General features: G+C 41.3%; 1 protein-coding gene across 7 annotated transcripts in view; it reads right to left on the minus strand.

Annotated features, from left to right (window-relative positions):
* Positions 1-478: 478 nt before the first annotated feature.
* SAMD8 (sterile alpha motif domain containing 8) overlaps positions 479-18,923 on the minus strand; it is a 268,961-nt gene continuing 250,516 nt past the window's right edge. For all 7 annotated transcript variants that reach the window (XM_086921808.1, XM_086921804.1, XM_086921809.1 and 4 more), the window contains 3 exons: positions 9,295-9,412; positions 6,920-7,070; positions 479-6,820 (listed from right to left, as the gene is read on the minus strand). In XM_086921808.1, the coding sequence (XP_086777934.1) occupies positions 6,516-6,820; positions 6,920-7,070; positions 9,295-9,412 (574 nt within the window). In that variant the 3' untranslated portion in view covers positions 479-6,515. The remainder of the gene's footprint in view (positions 6,821-6,919; positions 7,071-9,294; positions 9,413-18,923) is intronic.

Below are 18,923 nucleotides of genomic sequence, written 5' to 3' on the forward strand. Positions count from 1 at the left end.
CAAGGATGCCGTGCAAATTAAGGCTACCCTAGGTTTTCTGCCATTGCAATTTCCTACAGTTAACACATTTAAGTTGTCAGTTAGCCATTTGTTGCACATTCCCTTTCAGCAAACAGATTTGAACGCATAAACTGCCAGGGGAAATAGCATTACTCAGTAGCAGGGATATTTCCCATAGTGGTATTTGTAGATTAACTATCATTGCAGTGCAGCTGCTTTTTTCTTCCAAAGCGCTGATGTAGGGTAAGTTTTGTATAGTTCACAAAACTTGAAATATTATATGATAGCCAATAAACAACGAGAACAAGTCGTTCTTGAAGATGGCGTGGCCCAATGACTTTCGGCCTTCGCTAGATCTGAAAGAATGCCTTCCCAGGCCAACTGTGAGGAAAGAACTGCTCATCTGACTCGGCACAATTTCTGTTCTTGCAGGATGCTTTTGTTTTAGTTTTATCTTAATTGTTATGGTTTTTCTTTCTTTCTTTTTTTTTAGCTCTAGGCCTTACTCTTCCCAACTCCAATCAGTTTCAGGGCCTGATCAGTGCAGCAACTAGATCCATCTTTTGTGCTGGCCTGGCTAGTTAACAAAATATATTGCTGTGGATTCCACTTGAGATGAAGGGACCTAAATAGAAAAGAAGCTCCCCCCCATTAACCACTAGCACTGAAGACCGAATATCCCTCCCAAAGATGTGGGATTTTTAGACTTACGTTGGCCGCGTGGCTACACCACTTCCTGACAGTCCTTGGGATTTATTTTAAAGCATTTGGAGCCAACGTCGACAATGTCTCTAGGTGCTATGGGCATTTTGTGATCCAATAAGTGATGTCCTTGTGTACAAAGCTCTACTATAAAGTTCTATGCACTTTTTTTTGTTAACTTAATAATTATGGCCTAGTGTACGTAGACGCAGTGAGGCAGGTATATGTGCAAATTGAGATTAGAAAACTACCTAACTTTAGGTGCTAGACCTATGATTAAATAAAACTGACTCCCAATGCTGAGGCAGCTTCATACAAAATACCTGAGTCACTCCTACAAACGAAGGAAATGTTTGGTATAAAATGCACAACTCCTAGCTCCAACCAGCTTGCTGTTGTTCAATATAAACCTGGGCCCTGATTCAAATATTGATACGAGTTAGAAGGAAAGAAAAATATAAAATAAAAATATAAATCTCATGTCCCCCAAAAGCCAGATCGTTTTAAACAACCTTTTTAAGCAGTGTATCTTGTCTGGAAACTAACTACACATTTTTCTTTTCCTAACTGAATGCCACGATTTTATGGTTTCATTTTGTCCCTCCAAGGTCCTTACATATGAGCCGTTCTGGCCTTAACCTTCAATGGACTCTTTAGACGAACTTAGATGGTGGCAAAGCACATGTGTGTTACCATATGTACTGCCGCTGCGGATCACCAATCGAGTTACAGGTTAATAAGCAAGCCACACTTGGCTGACTCGTGGTAAAAAGGCCCACTAAGTCGAATATGGCTTAAACTAACAAATTTATGCGATCACTACCAAAGCTGATTTTAGCAGGGTAGGAAAAATAATGTGATTCCCAGTGGCCAAGAAATTGTGCTCCTGACCATTGACTAAGCTATTTTGCTACTTACATGTTTCTTGTCCAACTAAAGTCATGAGAAGGACTCTTCGCAAAACGTAACTAGTAAACAAAAATAAGCCCATGCACTACTGGATGTTTGCTCCACATTTTATCAATAAAAAGACGACATTTAGGCAATTAAAAAAACGGATTTCAAAGTAAAATACAGATAAAAAAAAAAATCAATACTGATTCAGGTTTAGTAAACGCGTCCCTGTAGTGTAGAGCAATTACAACGTTACCAGCAATGTTACTTTACAGATAAAATGAAATCTCTCTAAAGCTTCTCATTAACGGACACCAAAGTACCCCCCAACCCACCCACCCAAACAAAATCAACAATTAACGCACTAGAATCAGATTCCCTACCTTTATGGTGCTAAGCTCACACGTAAGCAATGACCAGCAATGCTGACTGCAAACCCTATGAATCCGAATGTAGAACGATAACCCCCTAATTATATACTTGAAATGTATAAAGTAAACCCTATGAAACCTTCTTAAGGTCTCACCACTGACCGCAGACCTTCAGATCACAGCATGCACATGTTGCAACAGGAAGTTGGTGTCAAGTACTGCGGACTATATTAATCTTCCTCTGGCTCCCATTTACAGACAGCTGTGGGACAGTGCCATCTCTCCTGTTCATGGACATTCTCGAACATTGCCTAGTCTTACAGGAGTCACAGAGATTAATTTCATGGGTGTAAACGAGGGTCAGCATCAGCAACTTTGGCCCTTACCAGAATTTCTCTACAGTATATATTTTTGCACGAATGCTAAGGTGGCCAGAATTGCTCTTCTTGAACCTTAACAGAGCGTCTCTTCTGCACAGAGCATGCGCACACGCCTGCAAACTACCATGCATCCACAGATACTCGCAATCATACATACCCAGAAACACATGGGCCTGCTGTAACACTAAAGACATACAGAGATGCTGCCTTATGTTTGAGAGACTGCTCTTCACCATACTGATAGACCTCACCTGGCCATATATGTGCAAAGAGCATACGTCATCTGGTTGTAGAGGCCTATTCAAATGCTGGAAATGAATTTTTTAGAGTACTTTAGTGAAACACATCCTTATAGCTTTTGGAGATTCTCACATTTGCACTATGTGGATTCGTTTCACCGAAGGACTCCTCAAAATTAATTTCCAGCTTTTGAGCAGGCCTGTACAACGACATCTTTGCAACTGTATCGCCCAGCGAGGCCTACCTTAAGGAAGGCTACTATTAGCACTGAATAAGGCTTGGAGTAAAAGGTTTAAGGAGCAATACACCAACCCCCTTTCCTCCTACTGGTATGAATCTAATAATTAGGGTAGGGTCCTATCAAAAGTAAGCAAAGAATTTAGCAGATTGGTCAGCACACTCCACACTGGGCCACAACGACTTGCAAACTGAGCAGCAGTGCCTCCCCACAAGCATCCACCTTTCTCAGATACTGGGCAGTGACTACCTCCCATACTGGGTACAGCTCTCACACCACACAGGGAAGCTCCCTTCAGCTGTTCAGTGCAGCGCATCCATGTCAAATCGGAGTGTCTAGTTTCTACACTAAGCAGGCCAGTCACTTCACACTACATGTCCTTTCTCAAAACGCGAGCACAACTCTTCACTCACATTTGGAATTACCCTACCTGGGCACTGGGCAGCACAATTCTGCTACATGTGTATTTCTTTCCAATTGGGTTCCACAATTAACAGAAGGGCATCTCCTTTCAGGACTGAGAAACACAGAGGAGACTGACCATGCAAGAAACCTCAGGAAAAAAAAATCATCTTCCTGTTTTGGAGCATGTCTTTTACAAATCAAGAAACAATCTCAGTTCAGGATTTGAAAAACTAAAAGCCCCTTTATAAATTTTAGAGTCACCCTGGGCTCACACAAGCCAACGATTGTGTTTTATTTTGGGGGAGAAATTGTAGATATACTCTGAAAAAAATGACACTACAACTAGTAAATTGTTTCTAGGAGCCAGTCTAAAGGTGCTTTTTTGAAAGATGATGAAGGGAATTGTTGGTAACACGTTTGGGATGCTCGGAAAACTGCAAAAAATGCTAAGTGTTCTCTGGTCCTAAACTGGAAAAATAACTGTTCTCTCTAAAACAACTACTCCTTCATTGTGCCTCTTTGGCTAAGAATCATGGAGGCCGGAACTTTGCTTTGTGAAAGAACATGCTCAACGGTGTCTTTTGATTTGGAGCGTTGGGTAACTTTTTTGTTTTTACTGAGCCTTTCACGTATTGCACACATTTACCAAAAACTGGGTAAACCAGTCAGCACCTTCTGTGGTGAAGTGATGTCTGGGACAGAGAAGACAATTTACTTCACTGACCAGAAAAAAAGATAGCAATTTGCACCGGTACTCGTTCACAATGTGAACGTAACTCAAGCCTGCGTTCTTAAAAATTACACTTAATGCATAATTAGCTCAACATTGAATTGCTTGTTATGCTGATGGCAATTCATGGACATAGGGTTAACACAGTTGTGTGGAATACCATTGCAGGGCAGACTGGAAAGTAGTTAAGGGGGCATAAGTGGTAGGACACTGCACCAACAATGAGCTTGGCTCAATACTGAACATGGGTGAGGCACCACCTGTCCTTCAAGAATCTTTCAACCTCTTCGATGGGCATTATGTGGAGAAGCTGAACGATGGGTCGTTAGAAATTTTACTGGAATGTTCCAAGCTTTTTTAAGCAGCATATAGGGAAAAAGCTAAAGTGGTTCTATCCCAGCGACTGAGCCAGCGCTTCGGCTACACAAGACGTAGGCAATGTGTTCTTCTCCACTTCAATGTCGGCGAAGAGGCGGGAAAGGGATACAAGCCAGCGGCACTGCTTATCAGTCCTAAAGGGTGGAAGCAGCAGGAAGGGCATCTAGTGTAGTCAAGAGTAGAGAACTTGGAGTTGTCCTGCTCAAACCTGCAGCCTGCCAACTGCCCAAAGTGATCGCAGTGAACAAGTAACCAGAAAGAATGACCACTCTGCTTATCATTTCTTGAGTTGTAGCTCAGGTGACACATAGAAGGGTGAATCATCCACAATACTATTATGATCCCCCATGGAAAAACACAGCACACACATACATGGCTACTTCCACCCCTTTTCAAAAGGTCACTATAAGACATTTCCACATGAGGGTTTCAGCTTGCTGCTTTACGAGGACAATCAAATTAAGACTTCAGTGACAAACAGAACCCGCAACTCCATAAGGCTCAATAAAGCCAACCTCGCCTTCGAAAAAGCAGTCTGAAGCCATGGGTCTTCTATTTGTGGAACAGAGTGGTGGCAATGTGGAGTTACACACCTGATAAGTGGGGTACAATTCTATCTAAGCACATAGCACGATCCCTTACAGCCATACGCTATTGCAACATGGTCACTCAAGGTATAGACAAGCCTACTTTTATTCAACATTACAAGGCCTGGGTGGCAGATTGAAGAACCAGAAATCAACAAGAGGGAAGCACCCATCTGTCTAACTCGAGGCTCGTACCAGCTGGAGTATTTCAGAAAATTCAGGCATTCACTCCCAAAAGACAAAACAGAGGGATGAAGACCTGCTGTAATAATTCAAAAAGATGATGTTCAGTGAATTGGAAGGCCATGCCCTGAAGTGACAAGACAAAGAGAAAGGACAGAAGAAAGCGCACATATGCCATGGAGGAAAATAAATACGGAAGAAAACTGAAAGAAAGAAACTCAAAGAGGCATGTCTCAATTAGGTGGTGCACTCACAATACGGGTACCACTTAATCTTAAAGATCTTATTGCCGGAGTATGCTAAACACACACTAGAGCTTCGATGTCTCAGGAGGAATATTCCCCAAACACAAAGCAGTCATCTTTCAACCTGATGAGAGTTCAACTTTTATGTACCAATTTGTTGCTCCTAAAATGCATAGCTCACAACTCTCACAGTGATTCCCATATCACCCGGCCAGCATTTTTGTTAAATCTCCCGTGTTTAGATCATGAGGCTTGATTAGTGAGCAGGCGCTTGATTTCCAGGACGCTTGAAGTCATACTAGGAGGGCAGGCCCCCATTCATCCAGTTCTCCTGGGCTCTGCTTGCAGCTCTCTTCACAATGGCTGTTAAGCCCCGGTGGGAGTTGGAGGGGGTGCAGGGTAGGTCATGATGGCCTCTGAAGGATTCCCCTTCTCCGTCAGGATAGCAAGCAATAGAAATGTACCAGTGAGCCTTCCGCACTGGGGCCTGCCCTGATCCCACTCACTACCCAAGCAGTGCTTGCTGCACATCACAGTGTTCACTAGTTCACGTTTACCTCTCGGAAACTGGGCCCAGTCGTCTATCAATATTGCAAATACCCTTACAAAACTATCAATTTCCATCCTAACCTCAACTCCCCAAGCCATACACCAAACCACAAGTTGAAACTCCCTGTGAGAAATACCAACCAAATGGAATTTACTTCCACCCTACAGCCAAGCTTTTTAAACTATTAACACAAGAGGTTGCTGCATGGCAGGTGAAAGGCTGGCCGTACCCGCAGGCAGCATAGGAAAACACTTACTGCCTCGTTTTGGTGTTATGAGTCACAAGATCAAAAAAAGAACAACGGTCCATTTCCCTATTTGATCCGTTCTCCATGAGGATGGGGTGTGTTAAATTCTGGCTGCAATGCCTTTGTTGGCCTGCACTGCAGTGCATAAATGCTGAGCAGTAACCACACATACTTCCCTTACATCCTACTGTTGAAGTCCTGCTTTTGGGGAGAGCTGGCTGTGCATAAGTATTGTAGAGCACTGACCACTGCCCACTCTCTACCACACAATAATTTTGTAGCGGCTCATAAGTCGCCACCTCGCTTTCACAGGTGCAATGTAGTCAAACATTTTATTTGTTGTTCTGGATGGTGTGTGGCTTGAACTAGCCAATAAGACGCCTCATGATGGAAGGCTTAGAAAAGGGCCAGCAGTACTCGTTGGTCACCGGGCCATTTACGTTGCACTCAAAGAAGGAGAACATTGGGAACCAGATGCGTGCTCGGCGGCTATGCTGGTAGGCCCGAGTGTTGGCCAGGGTATGATAGTACAAGAAGAGTCTGGTGGTGATGTAGAATGCGATGAATACATCAATGGAATAGTGTTCGTGAGCAGCAAGGATGAAGAAGATCCCAAAAAGATTCAGGACCCAGGATAAGGTGTGCAAGAAGTTCCAGCTTCTTGGGGTATCTGGTGAAAGAAAAGAAATTTAGCACCAAGAAAGAACCCACATTCCAGTTTTGCCATCAAATTGTACCAATGAGGCAATCTCAATTACTCAAGACTTACATTCAGTAACAAAAAAGTTCAGCATTGTTAGGACGACTGTATGGCCACTGAACATGTAATCTCCACAGGTGTGTACTCCAGTCAGGGTCATCCCAAAGCCACTCCAAATGGCAAAAGCCCGCTGAAGCTTCGCCCACATGTTGCCATACAGCTAAAGAGGAAACAGATAGAGCATTAGTGGATGCCAAGACAGATTCATGCTTGCAAACACAAACAAGTATAAACGGCATGAAAATAGTGACGAGTGTGAACTCGAAGTATGCTATGAACATCTACTACTAAAATAGATCTCTCCTGCAAACTTCCAGTAAGGATGTAGCACAAATGGTTCTCAGTATTTCTGCAGCACACTTCACAAAAAACCTGCACATAATTCACAGCTATAAGACCTTCGTCTGCAATGGGAAATACACACCAAAAACACAGTTTTCAAGCAAGAAGATGGAGATGTGAAAGACTGGAAAATGTGGTAAGCAATCTGCTAACTCAATTTTTACCAAATGCTTTTTTAACACTGAAGAAGAAAGCTCTCAGAATTCAAAAGTAAATGTCCTTTTTACAGCAATTTGTCAGAAATTATAGCCAAAGATCAATGCCTTCAAGTATATTGAGGTCTTTCTATAAAGAACTGATAATCGTGTTTGACCATGGCAGGAATAAATACATCAACTCAGAACTTTACCAAGAAAATTGAAGTAATACTTCAACATTACTGAAAGGGGACTTTTCAGCCACATATATCAATAAAATTGATTACTGTTATATGGGGAAACAGAATTAAAAATAGACAATCAATTGCACGCTGGTTATACATTGTTGGAGGAGATAACACTTTATACAAGGCATTCTTGCTCTCTGTTCATTTGCATATTATTTCAAAACTAATATGCAAAAAAAATGTTTTCACATCTAGTTTAATAGTGTTGTCTTTCCAGTGTTAACATGCGCATTTAAATTCCCTTTGTGTTAATATATTAAGTGTCTAACAAATGTGTGGGTATGAAAAAAGGTCAAGTTGTCTTAGAAGAAAATCTGGAGATCTTTCAAGAATGTTGGGCTGGAGTCGCTAGATGTCCTGCTATATCAGTGAGCTTTCCAGTTATGGAATTTCAGATTTAGTGACATCCCCAGATTGGCCCAAGTGGGATCTGCTCCTCTGCATCATGTTAGGATCTTGCTCCATGGAGGATTTCCTACATATTCTCTGCCCTATGTCAAGAGATAAGCTTGAACGTTTTATTGGCTGCATCAAAATGCATTGTTCAGTAACGAGGATTAGAATCCTGTATTAACGCAAGTTAAGCCAATATGGGATTTCCCTGGAATGCCTCACCCTCGGATTTCTAGAATGAATTTCTGGTGAGAAAAGTTATTTGAGAGGACGATTAAGTTGTTACTCTTCTCATTCAATACACCGGGTATGTTTATCTAGATTTTTAAATGTTTGCATAGCACGTCCTGGACAGCTTCCATACAAGTAAAGGTTGAACAAAGGGGGGATTCTGACTAAGGTTGAATTTAGATTGCCAAACACCACAAAGAAAGTAGTGACCAGATGGTACCACTGTGAAAAGGCGTCCTGCCAATGCAGGAACACCAAGATGTAGGGCAGGTATTTATGAATATACGTTATAAAACCACCACCCCTGTTACACTTAGGAAGAATATATTTTTTGACTCTCCATAATATATACCGGACTCCTCTGAAGCTCCCCAGGCTCCAGAAGGGCAAAGTGATTCTATGGCCAAATTGGGAGCTTCCAGAGCGAATGGCTTGCTTATTTGTCTCCTGTCCAGGTCTTGATGATTTCTGGCCAGAACTACAATACTTTTGATAGCTGGAATTGGTGGATGATGCCAAAGAATTGTCTCAAAAGGAATGGAGCTCATTTGAATGGTAGGACACAAGATTTGAAAAAACTGTGGCACACCCAGTTGTAGTCAACAGTCAATTTTGGTTGAAATCAAAGAGGGCAAGCAGGAAGGAACCAGAGTTCTGTGGTCTTTTTAAATGTTGGTCGGGAGCAGACAAATTGTCAATGCAATAATTTACCCAAGTGCGATGGACTTTGAGTGGCAAGTCTGTAGTACGGTTGTCCGATGGAAAGCCAAAGTTGATGGCTTTATTCGGTGATTTTCCATTTTTGGTTGTACGTCTGGGGATTGTATAAGGACTAAAAAACAAAACATTCTGGATCGGATAACTAATATGTATGTATATGGAGGCTTTCTGTATAATTTGAAGATAGTAGTATCACCTAAAATGTGAATCCAGCTTTCAATCTGTGCTCGTAAGAAACAAATATTTTCAGACATTTCTGAGCCAAGATGACACACACACAAACATTTCAAATCCATAGGCAATATTTCGGTACCTTTCCTGAGCACTGAAGATGCTGTCCAGGCACTGAGAGGGAGGTCACAAACATGGTGACACATCGCAGCATGAACACTGTACCCATCAGACTGCACAAGCGGCGCAAGAGGATGGACCTGGAGAAAGAGGGTAGAAGGAACTTCACTTATCAGAACATTCACAAGATCAGTACTAGTCCTGACCTGGGAAAGCAACAAGAACCATGGCAACTCCCGACCTGTACATTTAACAACAACAACAAAAATTAATGGCGAGCGCGTGATAAACTTGAGAGCAAAAACAAAGCCACTCGTAAGGAGTGCTAAAAGAAAAGAATAACGTTGTTTCCTGAATATAAGTAGTGGAAGCACACCAGTCATTCAATCAAAACAGTGTTAGAAGAAATGCTCCAGGGACGTGACAAACGAAAAATAGGGAGGGAAGCCACAGAATAAGAAGCAGGGAAACAAGATAGATTAGGAAGCCATTAAGAGCAAGGGGCTGCCCCCAAACCCACTATAAGTATATATTTTAATGCATTGTAAACAGGTCTTTTACAACGAATAGCTACTGTTGCCTGTAGGAGCGACTTAACAAGCCACATAAGTACTGGAATTCATCACTGATGCATTTAACCTTAACTTACCCTGAATAATGCATTGCGTCATGTCATGTGTTGCATAGAGGTGCGCTATTGATTTTTTGGGTCCAATATAGCTTTGGAATTGAGGTTTGACAAGACTACTCTAAAAACAACTTAACTAAGACATTTTAGTAAGTTTGTGATCTCTTTTTAAGCCTTGTTGTCTGCATACGTTGTAACCTTAACTACCATAGGAAAACATGTATACTATAATTAACTTCTTATATTTAGTTTAAAGTGTCTGATATTGACTTTGTAGGCAGTTATGCAGCACCCTGTAAAATTATCCACTTCAAACACGTGTCCAAACATATGTCCAGATCTCATTCATACAGATGTGCTTGCGGTTAAAAAGAAACAGTCCTCCGTAAATAAAATAAAACACGCTGTAAAATTAGAACATTTAACAGTAACAAGAAAATGTAATTGTTTACATTGCTCACATTGAGGAAAGGGAGTTGCCGTTCATCCCTGCACCCCATGGCAGGCACGGCAAGGAGCAGGGATCAATAGGGGGCAGCATAGGGGGCCCTGCTTGGGGCCCCCAAACACGCTTTATCACATAGTTTCCATGTCTGACAGACCGGCATGGAATCCATGGCGGAAATGTGCATTAAAATCCCAAGGGCGGAAAGGCTCGCCCATGAGATGACTAGCCGGCTTCTGACTGGCTGAAGGGCTCCCTGAGCCAGTTGGAAGCCAGCTGGAATGACCATGCTTCTAGCAGTAGAGCGCAAAAATCTTCAACCACCACTTCGGTTAAACAGACAAAAAAGACCTCGACTCCCCCACTAAATCACCCACTCTTCTGACCGTAGAAGAGGTCATGGAGGAATTATGAGCATTAAAACGTTTTATGGTTGATTCCAATACCTATTTACTACATAGTAAGGAAAAATGGTCCTCGCACGAACAATGCATTTCATCTTTGGAACAAAGACTTAGCAATCTTGAAGACTGCACTCCTGCTGACAACTCTCAAATGATTAAAGACATTCCTCACCTTAAAAGACTTTCCGAAAAGTTTGAAAATAGCAACAGGAGTCATAACCCCTGTCTCTTTGGTATTCCAGAATGTTCCAAAGACTCCAACATGATTGCGTTTCTGCAAACAGCGATACCTACACTTGCCTTCTGTCTCTTCTCTATTTAATGAGTGCACCACTTTGTCCATAACTGACATCAGGCCCTAACTCTTGGCCCAGAGGAATCATTAGCCATTTCTTTCAATTCACTGATCTAATGCGGACATTATCTGAGACCCAAAAGGTGGGCTTCTCTTCAATGGTTAGGTCATAAGGCATTTTTTACACAAGACTTTTCTACCGCCACAGCAGCGCGTCGGAAACATTTCCTTGATCTCCACCCTCAATTGAAATCTTTGACATTAGATACGGACTACTTCTTTCGTGGTTTGTTATAATGTGGTTCTTATGTTTATTTTTCCATATCAATTTAACATTATCTTTTTTGTTGTTGATCGAAACCTCACGGAATCAACATGTAATACCCCCCTTATGTTCCTTTCATGTCACCTCAATTGTTTTCTTCCATGTTCCCACTGGTTAGTTTGGTTTTCCTTTCTAAATTCTAATGCCTCATGCACTTCTGTGATTACTGTTGCCCGTATGTGAACTGGTTCATTATGAATGTAAAACATACGAACATTTATTGTTTTTCTTCTTCCGATCTCACTTTTTACATGCCTTACTATTATTTAACTACTTGTGCACCGATGTGCTTTCACCTGTCCCTCTTAGGTTCTCTGTTGTCTCCCCACCCTCCGAGGTTCTTCCGTTGTTTTTTCTTTTCTCCTCCTCAGCATACGTGGACCTTGGTTCTTGAAATGACATTTAAGCTCATACAGTTTTCGGAAGCTATCTTCCTCCACTTATTTTCTTTCATCCTCTTCTTTCTCTTATGTTTTTCGCTTAGCCTCTACTACATTGATATGCCTTTTATTTTTCATGAATAAGCACTTGAATATTAATTCTCAATGCGATGCAACTTAGAACAGTTATGTGGAATGTCAATGAAACTCTGTGTGTTTCATCTCAATTTAGCTCGAATGAAATGTCATATAGCTCCGTTACAAGAGACATATCTTAACTAATTGGAAGTGGCTTATCTTAAACAATGGAATTGTGAAATCTTCTCTCCCTCCACCACAAATCAAAAAGGGGTCATGGTTCTCTGTCATAAATCTCTCAAAACCACCACACACTCACATCAAGACACAGAGGGTCGTTGGATACTGGTCACATTTACAATTGATAATACTATTCTAAATCTCTATGGCCCAGCTCATCCAGATCCAAAGTTTTGGCAGAACTTTTCATGCACTATATCCGAGCACGCCTCTGATAATCTAATATTGGGAGGTGACTGATCAACTCCTTGGCCCTTTTTTGGACGGACATTCCACCTCAAATTTTGTTTCCCATGTCTCCAACAAGATTTTGAAAAACCTAATTTCTCAACACTCTCTCTCAAATTCATGGAGACTATACAATCCTGACCTCTTGGATACTCCATTTTCTCCCCCGCTCACCAATCACTATCTAGACTTGATTATATTTTCTTTAGTAAAGATTTATTGCAACACATGGTTAAGAGATAGGCATTATCCTAATATTAGACCAAACGCCAGTGCTAATTTATTTAGACATCCTGATTAGTATACCCAACACGTCATCCTAGAGGTTCAATAATTCCTTACTTTCAGATGCCTCTTTCCTTGCTTCCTACACTGCCTTCATTGAGGAATACTTCCAATTTAATGACAATGTTCAAGCACCATTTCACTCTGCTTGTGATGCCTTTAAGGAAGCTTCAAGAGAATTAATCATAGGTATTTTCATTCCAAGAAGTCATCTGCACAACAAAAATCTGCTTCAATTCTTGCACATGAACAGTCCTTCAACTATAATTATAATACGCATAAAACCAGCACACTAAATCTTGATGCCCTTATCACAGCTAAGTTAGAATTCAACAAGTATAAAGCCGAACTAGTTTGTGTTACACTTCTTAAAGTTAACACCAAATATTACAGTGGTAATAACAGCGTTAGTTGTCCCTTATCGAATTATTTACAATGCAGAAGGGAAAAGAAAACTATAAAATCAATTCATAACAATGGCGTAAAGGTGTTCAGGGATGCAGACATTGAGACGTGCTTTGCTTCTCATTATACTGCTTTATATACTCAGGAACACCTACCATCAGAAGATTCCCTCAATAGTTATTACTAGAACCATAAACCTTCAACATTCCCACTAGTTTATCTGTTATCATTAGAACAATCACTTCAAACTGTAGAACTTTATACAACCTTACAGTCCCTTCCTAAGGGTAAAGTACCAGGTCCAGATGGCTTCACAGTCTAATTTTATATCTACTTTGCTAAACTGCTCTTCCCCCAACTTTTCAAAATTCTTTTTTCACAACTTCAAATTGGTCTTCTGGCTCCTTCGCAGAAACTAGGATATGTTTCATTCCTAAAAATTACCATGATCTAACTCAATGCAAAAACTACATACCCATTTCTTTAATCAATGCCTGATCTCATTGATGTACACCAGTCATTCTTCATTCTTAACAGAAATGTTGCAGTTATCTCTTGCACTTTTTGAAATATCATTAACAAAGCTCATAAAATTAAGGATCCCTTACCAGGATTATCTTTAGATGAGGAAAAGGCCTTTGATAGGGTTAGCTGGCATTTCTAATCGAAGGTCTCTGTCCTAATTTTCAATACCTTAGATCATTTTTAAACTCCTCACCACAGTACTTGGTTATAACAAATGGGATTCAATCTCGCTTCTTTCCTTTTAATGAAATAACTCGTCAGGGTTGCACAATATCTCCCTTATTATTTGTTTTAGCTTTTGAACCTTTTCTTCACCAACATAGAACTTCTGATTAATTTACAGGATTCAAAATTAACAATAAGCACATTAAATTTACAGTATATGTTGATGACATTCTTTTATTTATGTCCCTTCCACATCGTTCCCTTCCTGCTTTCTTCCATGAATTCAATCTTTACTCTTGTTATATCAGGCTATAAACTTACTGTAGACAAAAAAGAAGTATTATCATTTAATAAACACTGTTCTATATCAGTCTTCGTCAAATCGAGCCTCTCCTGGAATGCTTCCAAAATTAAATTCTTGGGTATATGGTACAGCAACACCCTTAAGGACACGCTTAAGATTAATTCTGATGGCTTATCGGACAAACTGCTTTCTCTCAAAAATTGTCTCTGTTGCATCTTTCTTTGTGGGGTCAATTAAGACAATGTCAAAATGATGCTCCTTCCTATTCTCAACTCAACTTCTTGCTCATGATGCTTCCTGTGAAGATACCAAAGTCCGTTTTTGGCCTTGTCCAAATTTCTTAGGCAGGATAAACCCTCTGGAATCTCTCTCTCGAAATTAAAACTTCCGCAATCTCTGGGCGGAGTTAACTTTCCAGACATTCTTAACTACTATAGGGCTTTTGCCATCAAGAAATTACAACCCTACCTTGCTGTGCCCACTGATGCTCCACAGAAGTTGTGGTTCTCTTTGGAACAAGCTTTGCTTTCATTCTTCTCTAATAAACACATCAACCCTCCAAAATGTGGTTTACCTAGCACGGTCTCATGCTTGTACTATACTGAAACTTTATTTTTCACCTCACATCCAAAAATCAATTTGTTAACAGTCTCATTTGGCATTATAATCTACTTAAAAGGAGGGATAGAACTTTATGTTGGGAGGCTTGGATGAACAAGGATATCCTTTTTATCTCACAACTATATACTACATACTCCCTTATTCCATTTTCTGAACTATCATCCACATACAACCTCCCATCTCACATGCGCCTCCAGAATCATGAACTCTGTACCCTGGTTCAACGTACTATTAAATAACATTTCTCTTCTGATACCTCAACTCCCATCATCTCTTCTCACCCGATTACAAAATACACTCACCCTAAAGCAGCCTGTATTTTGCTGTATAGATCTCCCATGGTGTCTATGCCCACCTGTTTGAGTAACCCCATACCCACCTCCACCTGAGTGACTGATATGGCAGGATGATGATGTAGTGGGAGAGCTGGAGCATAGAGTGGAGTCTTGTGTGCCTTACTGGCCATTGTGCGCCAAGCCACGCTTGTAGTGTCTATGGTATTAATCGCTCGGTTGTGAAGCGGGGGCCTGTGGTGTGTGATAACTGCTGTTAGTTGAATCGGCAGTGCACCACCCGGCTCAATTGCAACATGAGTGAGGAAGAGAACTTTGCGATACCAAAAGTGTGCGAATTGTGCTTGCGCACATAAGTAATACAACATAAAATCCGGGACTTTAAATCCACCTCTCGAGTAAGGTAACGTTCATGTACGTATTTCTATTCGGGCCTGTTTACCCGCCCATATCAGACAGAGAACCATGGTGTTTATCATGCGGAACACCTCCGCGGGCGGCTTAATGGGAACGTTAGTAAATAAATAAAGGAATTGAGGCAGAATAACCATTTTAACGATGGCCAACCAATCAGCTAGGGACAGTGGCAAATGGATCCATCTCTCAATCTTGTCTAACAGGGTGCTAATCGCCCTGCCATAGTTTGTGCGAATGTCTACTTCCGGGTCTCTATGAAACCAGACTCCTAAGTATTTCACTGCTTCCGATTGCCATTCTAATGGGTAATCAGTTGGATGTGGGTGGGTGGTGTCTGTCAGCGGTATTATTAGTGATTTGGACCAGTTGATTTTTAGTCCTGACTGTTGCCCAAATTTGATATACTCTCTCAAAGGGTTGAAATGCTGCGCTGGGTCCCTGACATACAGCATCATGTCATCTGCATATAGTGATATATGCAAGGGACGTTACGGGAATTGAAGCGCCGAATAGTGGTGTCCCTGTCTGATTTTACAGGCTAGTGGCTCAAGTGCAAATAACAGGGGGGACAGAGGGCATCCCTGCCATGTCCCCCCTGCGATGGGTATGACATCGGATATGTATTTGTTGATCTTGATATGCGCCACTGGGGCCGAATACAATACTTGAACCCGTTGTAAAAAAAATCGGGGGAAATCCCATACAACGCAAGACTGTGTGCAAATATGGCCATTCTATCAAATCAAAGGCTTTAGCCGCGTCTAACAGTATCGCAGCAGCTTTGGTGCTAGGGATTAAATAATGAGATAATGCGAAGAGTGTTAGAGTATTATGAGCAGTTGATCTCGATGGGATAAAACCTGATTGATCGGGCAGGATCAGGTTGGGCATCAGTGGCTGTAACTGAGTGGCGAGTAGTTTGGACAAAATCTTTGTGCCGACGTTAATTAGGGACAGAGGTCTGTAAGAGTTACAATACTCTGGATCTTTATTGGGCTTCAAAAGGGCTATTAACATGGCTTCCCTCAAGGGCTGTGGCAATAACAGTTTATCATGTTTATCGTCATACATTTCCATCAGGGGTTGAGCCAACTGGTCAGGAAATGATTTATAAAATTCACAGGTAAAACAGTCAGGGTCCGGAGCTTTCCCATTGGGTAGGGATTTTACCTCAGTACTGACTTAATTCGGTTTATTTCTGGAGGCAGCATTTCATTGAAAGGGCTATGTACGCTTCATTTGACTAACAGAGGCCTGAGCTTTTTCAAAATCGCCTACCTCGAGAAGCGCGTACCCAACACGGCTCATGGTATCTCTTCTCCTCGCGCTTCGGAGCCATTGCCCAGGGGAGAGCCTCGCACACAGAATAGCGTGTGTTATCCGCTTATAAAAAGTATTTACGAATTATCTAAAAGTTTTCGGTTTAACTTTTTCAGCAGAAAGGAAAAAAATCTTGATTGGTACATTGTTTAGGGGCCAAAGGACAGGATGTGTTTCACAACTTACCCAACATAGGGGAGGAGGGAGATGGTGATGCGTTACATGAGTTTGAGATTGCTGCTGCGTCACAATACACAGGAAACAGGTAACTTCAAATGTCAGTTTATTAGCAGGAAGAGCAGCCAGTCGCCGAATCGTTCAAATGGATCCGATCCAGTCGAATGGAGCGAAGTGCACACAGCGAGAGCAGGGAACTGTGTCACATGACCAGCTTGAGGCAAGAGAAACTGCCCGGCTGCCATGCGCCACAACAATTGCCCTTAAGAAACTGGATCCACACTACTTGCCTAAAGTTTCTATAATTCAACGAAGGTTTTATTTTGGGGAAAGAAAACAGAATGAGGGTGAATCAATAGAAGACTTTGTAATGGCGCATAGAAAATTGTCTGCTCAGTACAACTTCGGTGTAAACATTGAGGAAAGGATTTGCGACTAATCTAGGTTATAGTGTAGGAATGTCAAGGTGCAAGTTTGGTCAGTCACAGATTACATACTTGGGACATATTTCTGGGGAAGGGGTCAAACCTAAGACCGAGCTTTTCAATGCCCCATCAAAACTGCCAAAATGTTCAAAGAAGAAAAGTTCAAATTTGTTCCTCTGCAAGGAGTACGGGAACGTTTAATTCAACTTGTTCATCAAGGGCACCAAGGGATAAGTAAGACGAAAGAGATTCGTAGAGAGAATTGGGAGACAGTGTGACAAATGCAGGTTGAGTGACATGAATTTGAAGGTTAGGACTTCTCCCATGGTCTGTCATGACATTCCGATGATATGTGGGAGAAGGTTGGGTTGGATATTGTTCGTCTCATGTGTTTGTGATGATGGACATGTGGTCCAGATGGCCCGAGGTGGGGGTGACCAATGATCAACACTATTACGGTCATCAAATTCTTAAACAAGGTTTTTTTCTAGAGGAAGGCAATCCAGGAACAATCCTTACGGATAATGGATTTCTGCTGGTTTGCAAAGAGATGGAGGTATTTATGGGTGAAGGGTATATCACATAAGAGGGGTGAAATTCAATAAAATATCTACTTGCCCATGGGGCAGCCTACTTCATAAATCTACTTGCCCTGTAACAAAATCCACTTGTCCCTTTACTGCCATGTAGTGTTGCAACAAATGATGGCAACAATCTTAGTATATAAGAGCTCTGATATAGCCAATCTGATTATACCTTTCTGCAGATCAACACACTGGGGCTGGAGCTAGTGGTAAGCAATAATTCCAGGATTGGAATGGCCTTTTGAGTTTGCGCCAATCTACTAACTTGGATGTTTTAAGGGTTTTCACCAGCTCTTCTCCAATCTTTTCCCATTTTGAGAAAGGTTGGAAATTTACACCTGACATTGGCAGACGTAAACCTTCTTCCATGGTTGGGAAAAAAGTGGTTGGAGGGAAAGTGACCTTGCAAACTCTCAACAGATTTTCACATGAGCAAATTTCTTGACCTACTTCTGTAAAATCTTGTGAATTCATGAAAGCCATAAATGTGAACTAAAGCAAGGATATTATTGGGTGCAGATTTCAGATTTCTTTAATAATTGAGCCAGTAATTAGGTCTGGTGTTAACCGTGAATTTTTGTATTTATTAACATTTTATCTCTGTCTATCGGCTGGCTTCACTATGAGTGACAGCATTCAGCTCTTTAACAAAGAGCATATTGGCACACAAATTAGTTTTGTTCAGTCCCAGGACCTAATGTGGCAATGTGTACATTTTGAGACCAACATGATTATGTTTTGCTTTTTGCCAGTGCTTGTTATAATGGTGAGGGCCCGGCAGCTCCCACACCAATAAGGTTTTACAAAACCATGCCAAAACAAGACACGCATTGACAAAACCGAAAGGTTGACCACCAATTTCAGCCTTACCGACTTTGCCATTGCTTGTTTATTTTTGTTTCTCATAATCGTGTTGAAACTGGTTACACAATTTTCGATTAGGAATAATTTTGGGAAATACTAGCGTGCATCAACACATTTTATAAATGATTCTGCAAAGAAATGGTACCTACAATTTTACAGTAATTTAGCAAAGTGTTTATTCTGTGAATGGAATATGCTGCTTACCAGTATGCATCTGTTCTTGGCATGTAGGGCTGCTGACAT

Source organism: Lissotriton vulgaris, chromosome 5 (genome assembly GCF_964263255.1).
Source record: "Lissotriton vulgaris chromosome 5, aLisVul1.2, whole genome shotgun sequence".
NCBI lineage: Eukaryota > Metazoa > Chordata > Amphibia > Caudata > Salamandridae > Lissotriton > Lissotriton vulgaris.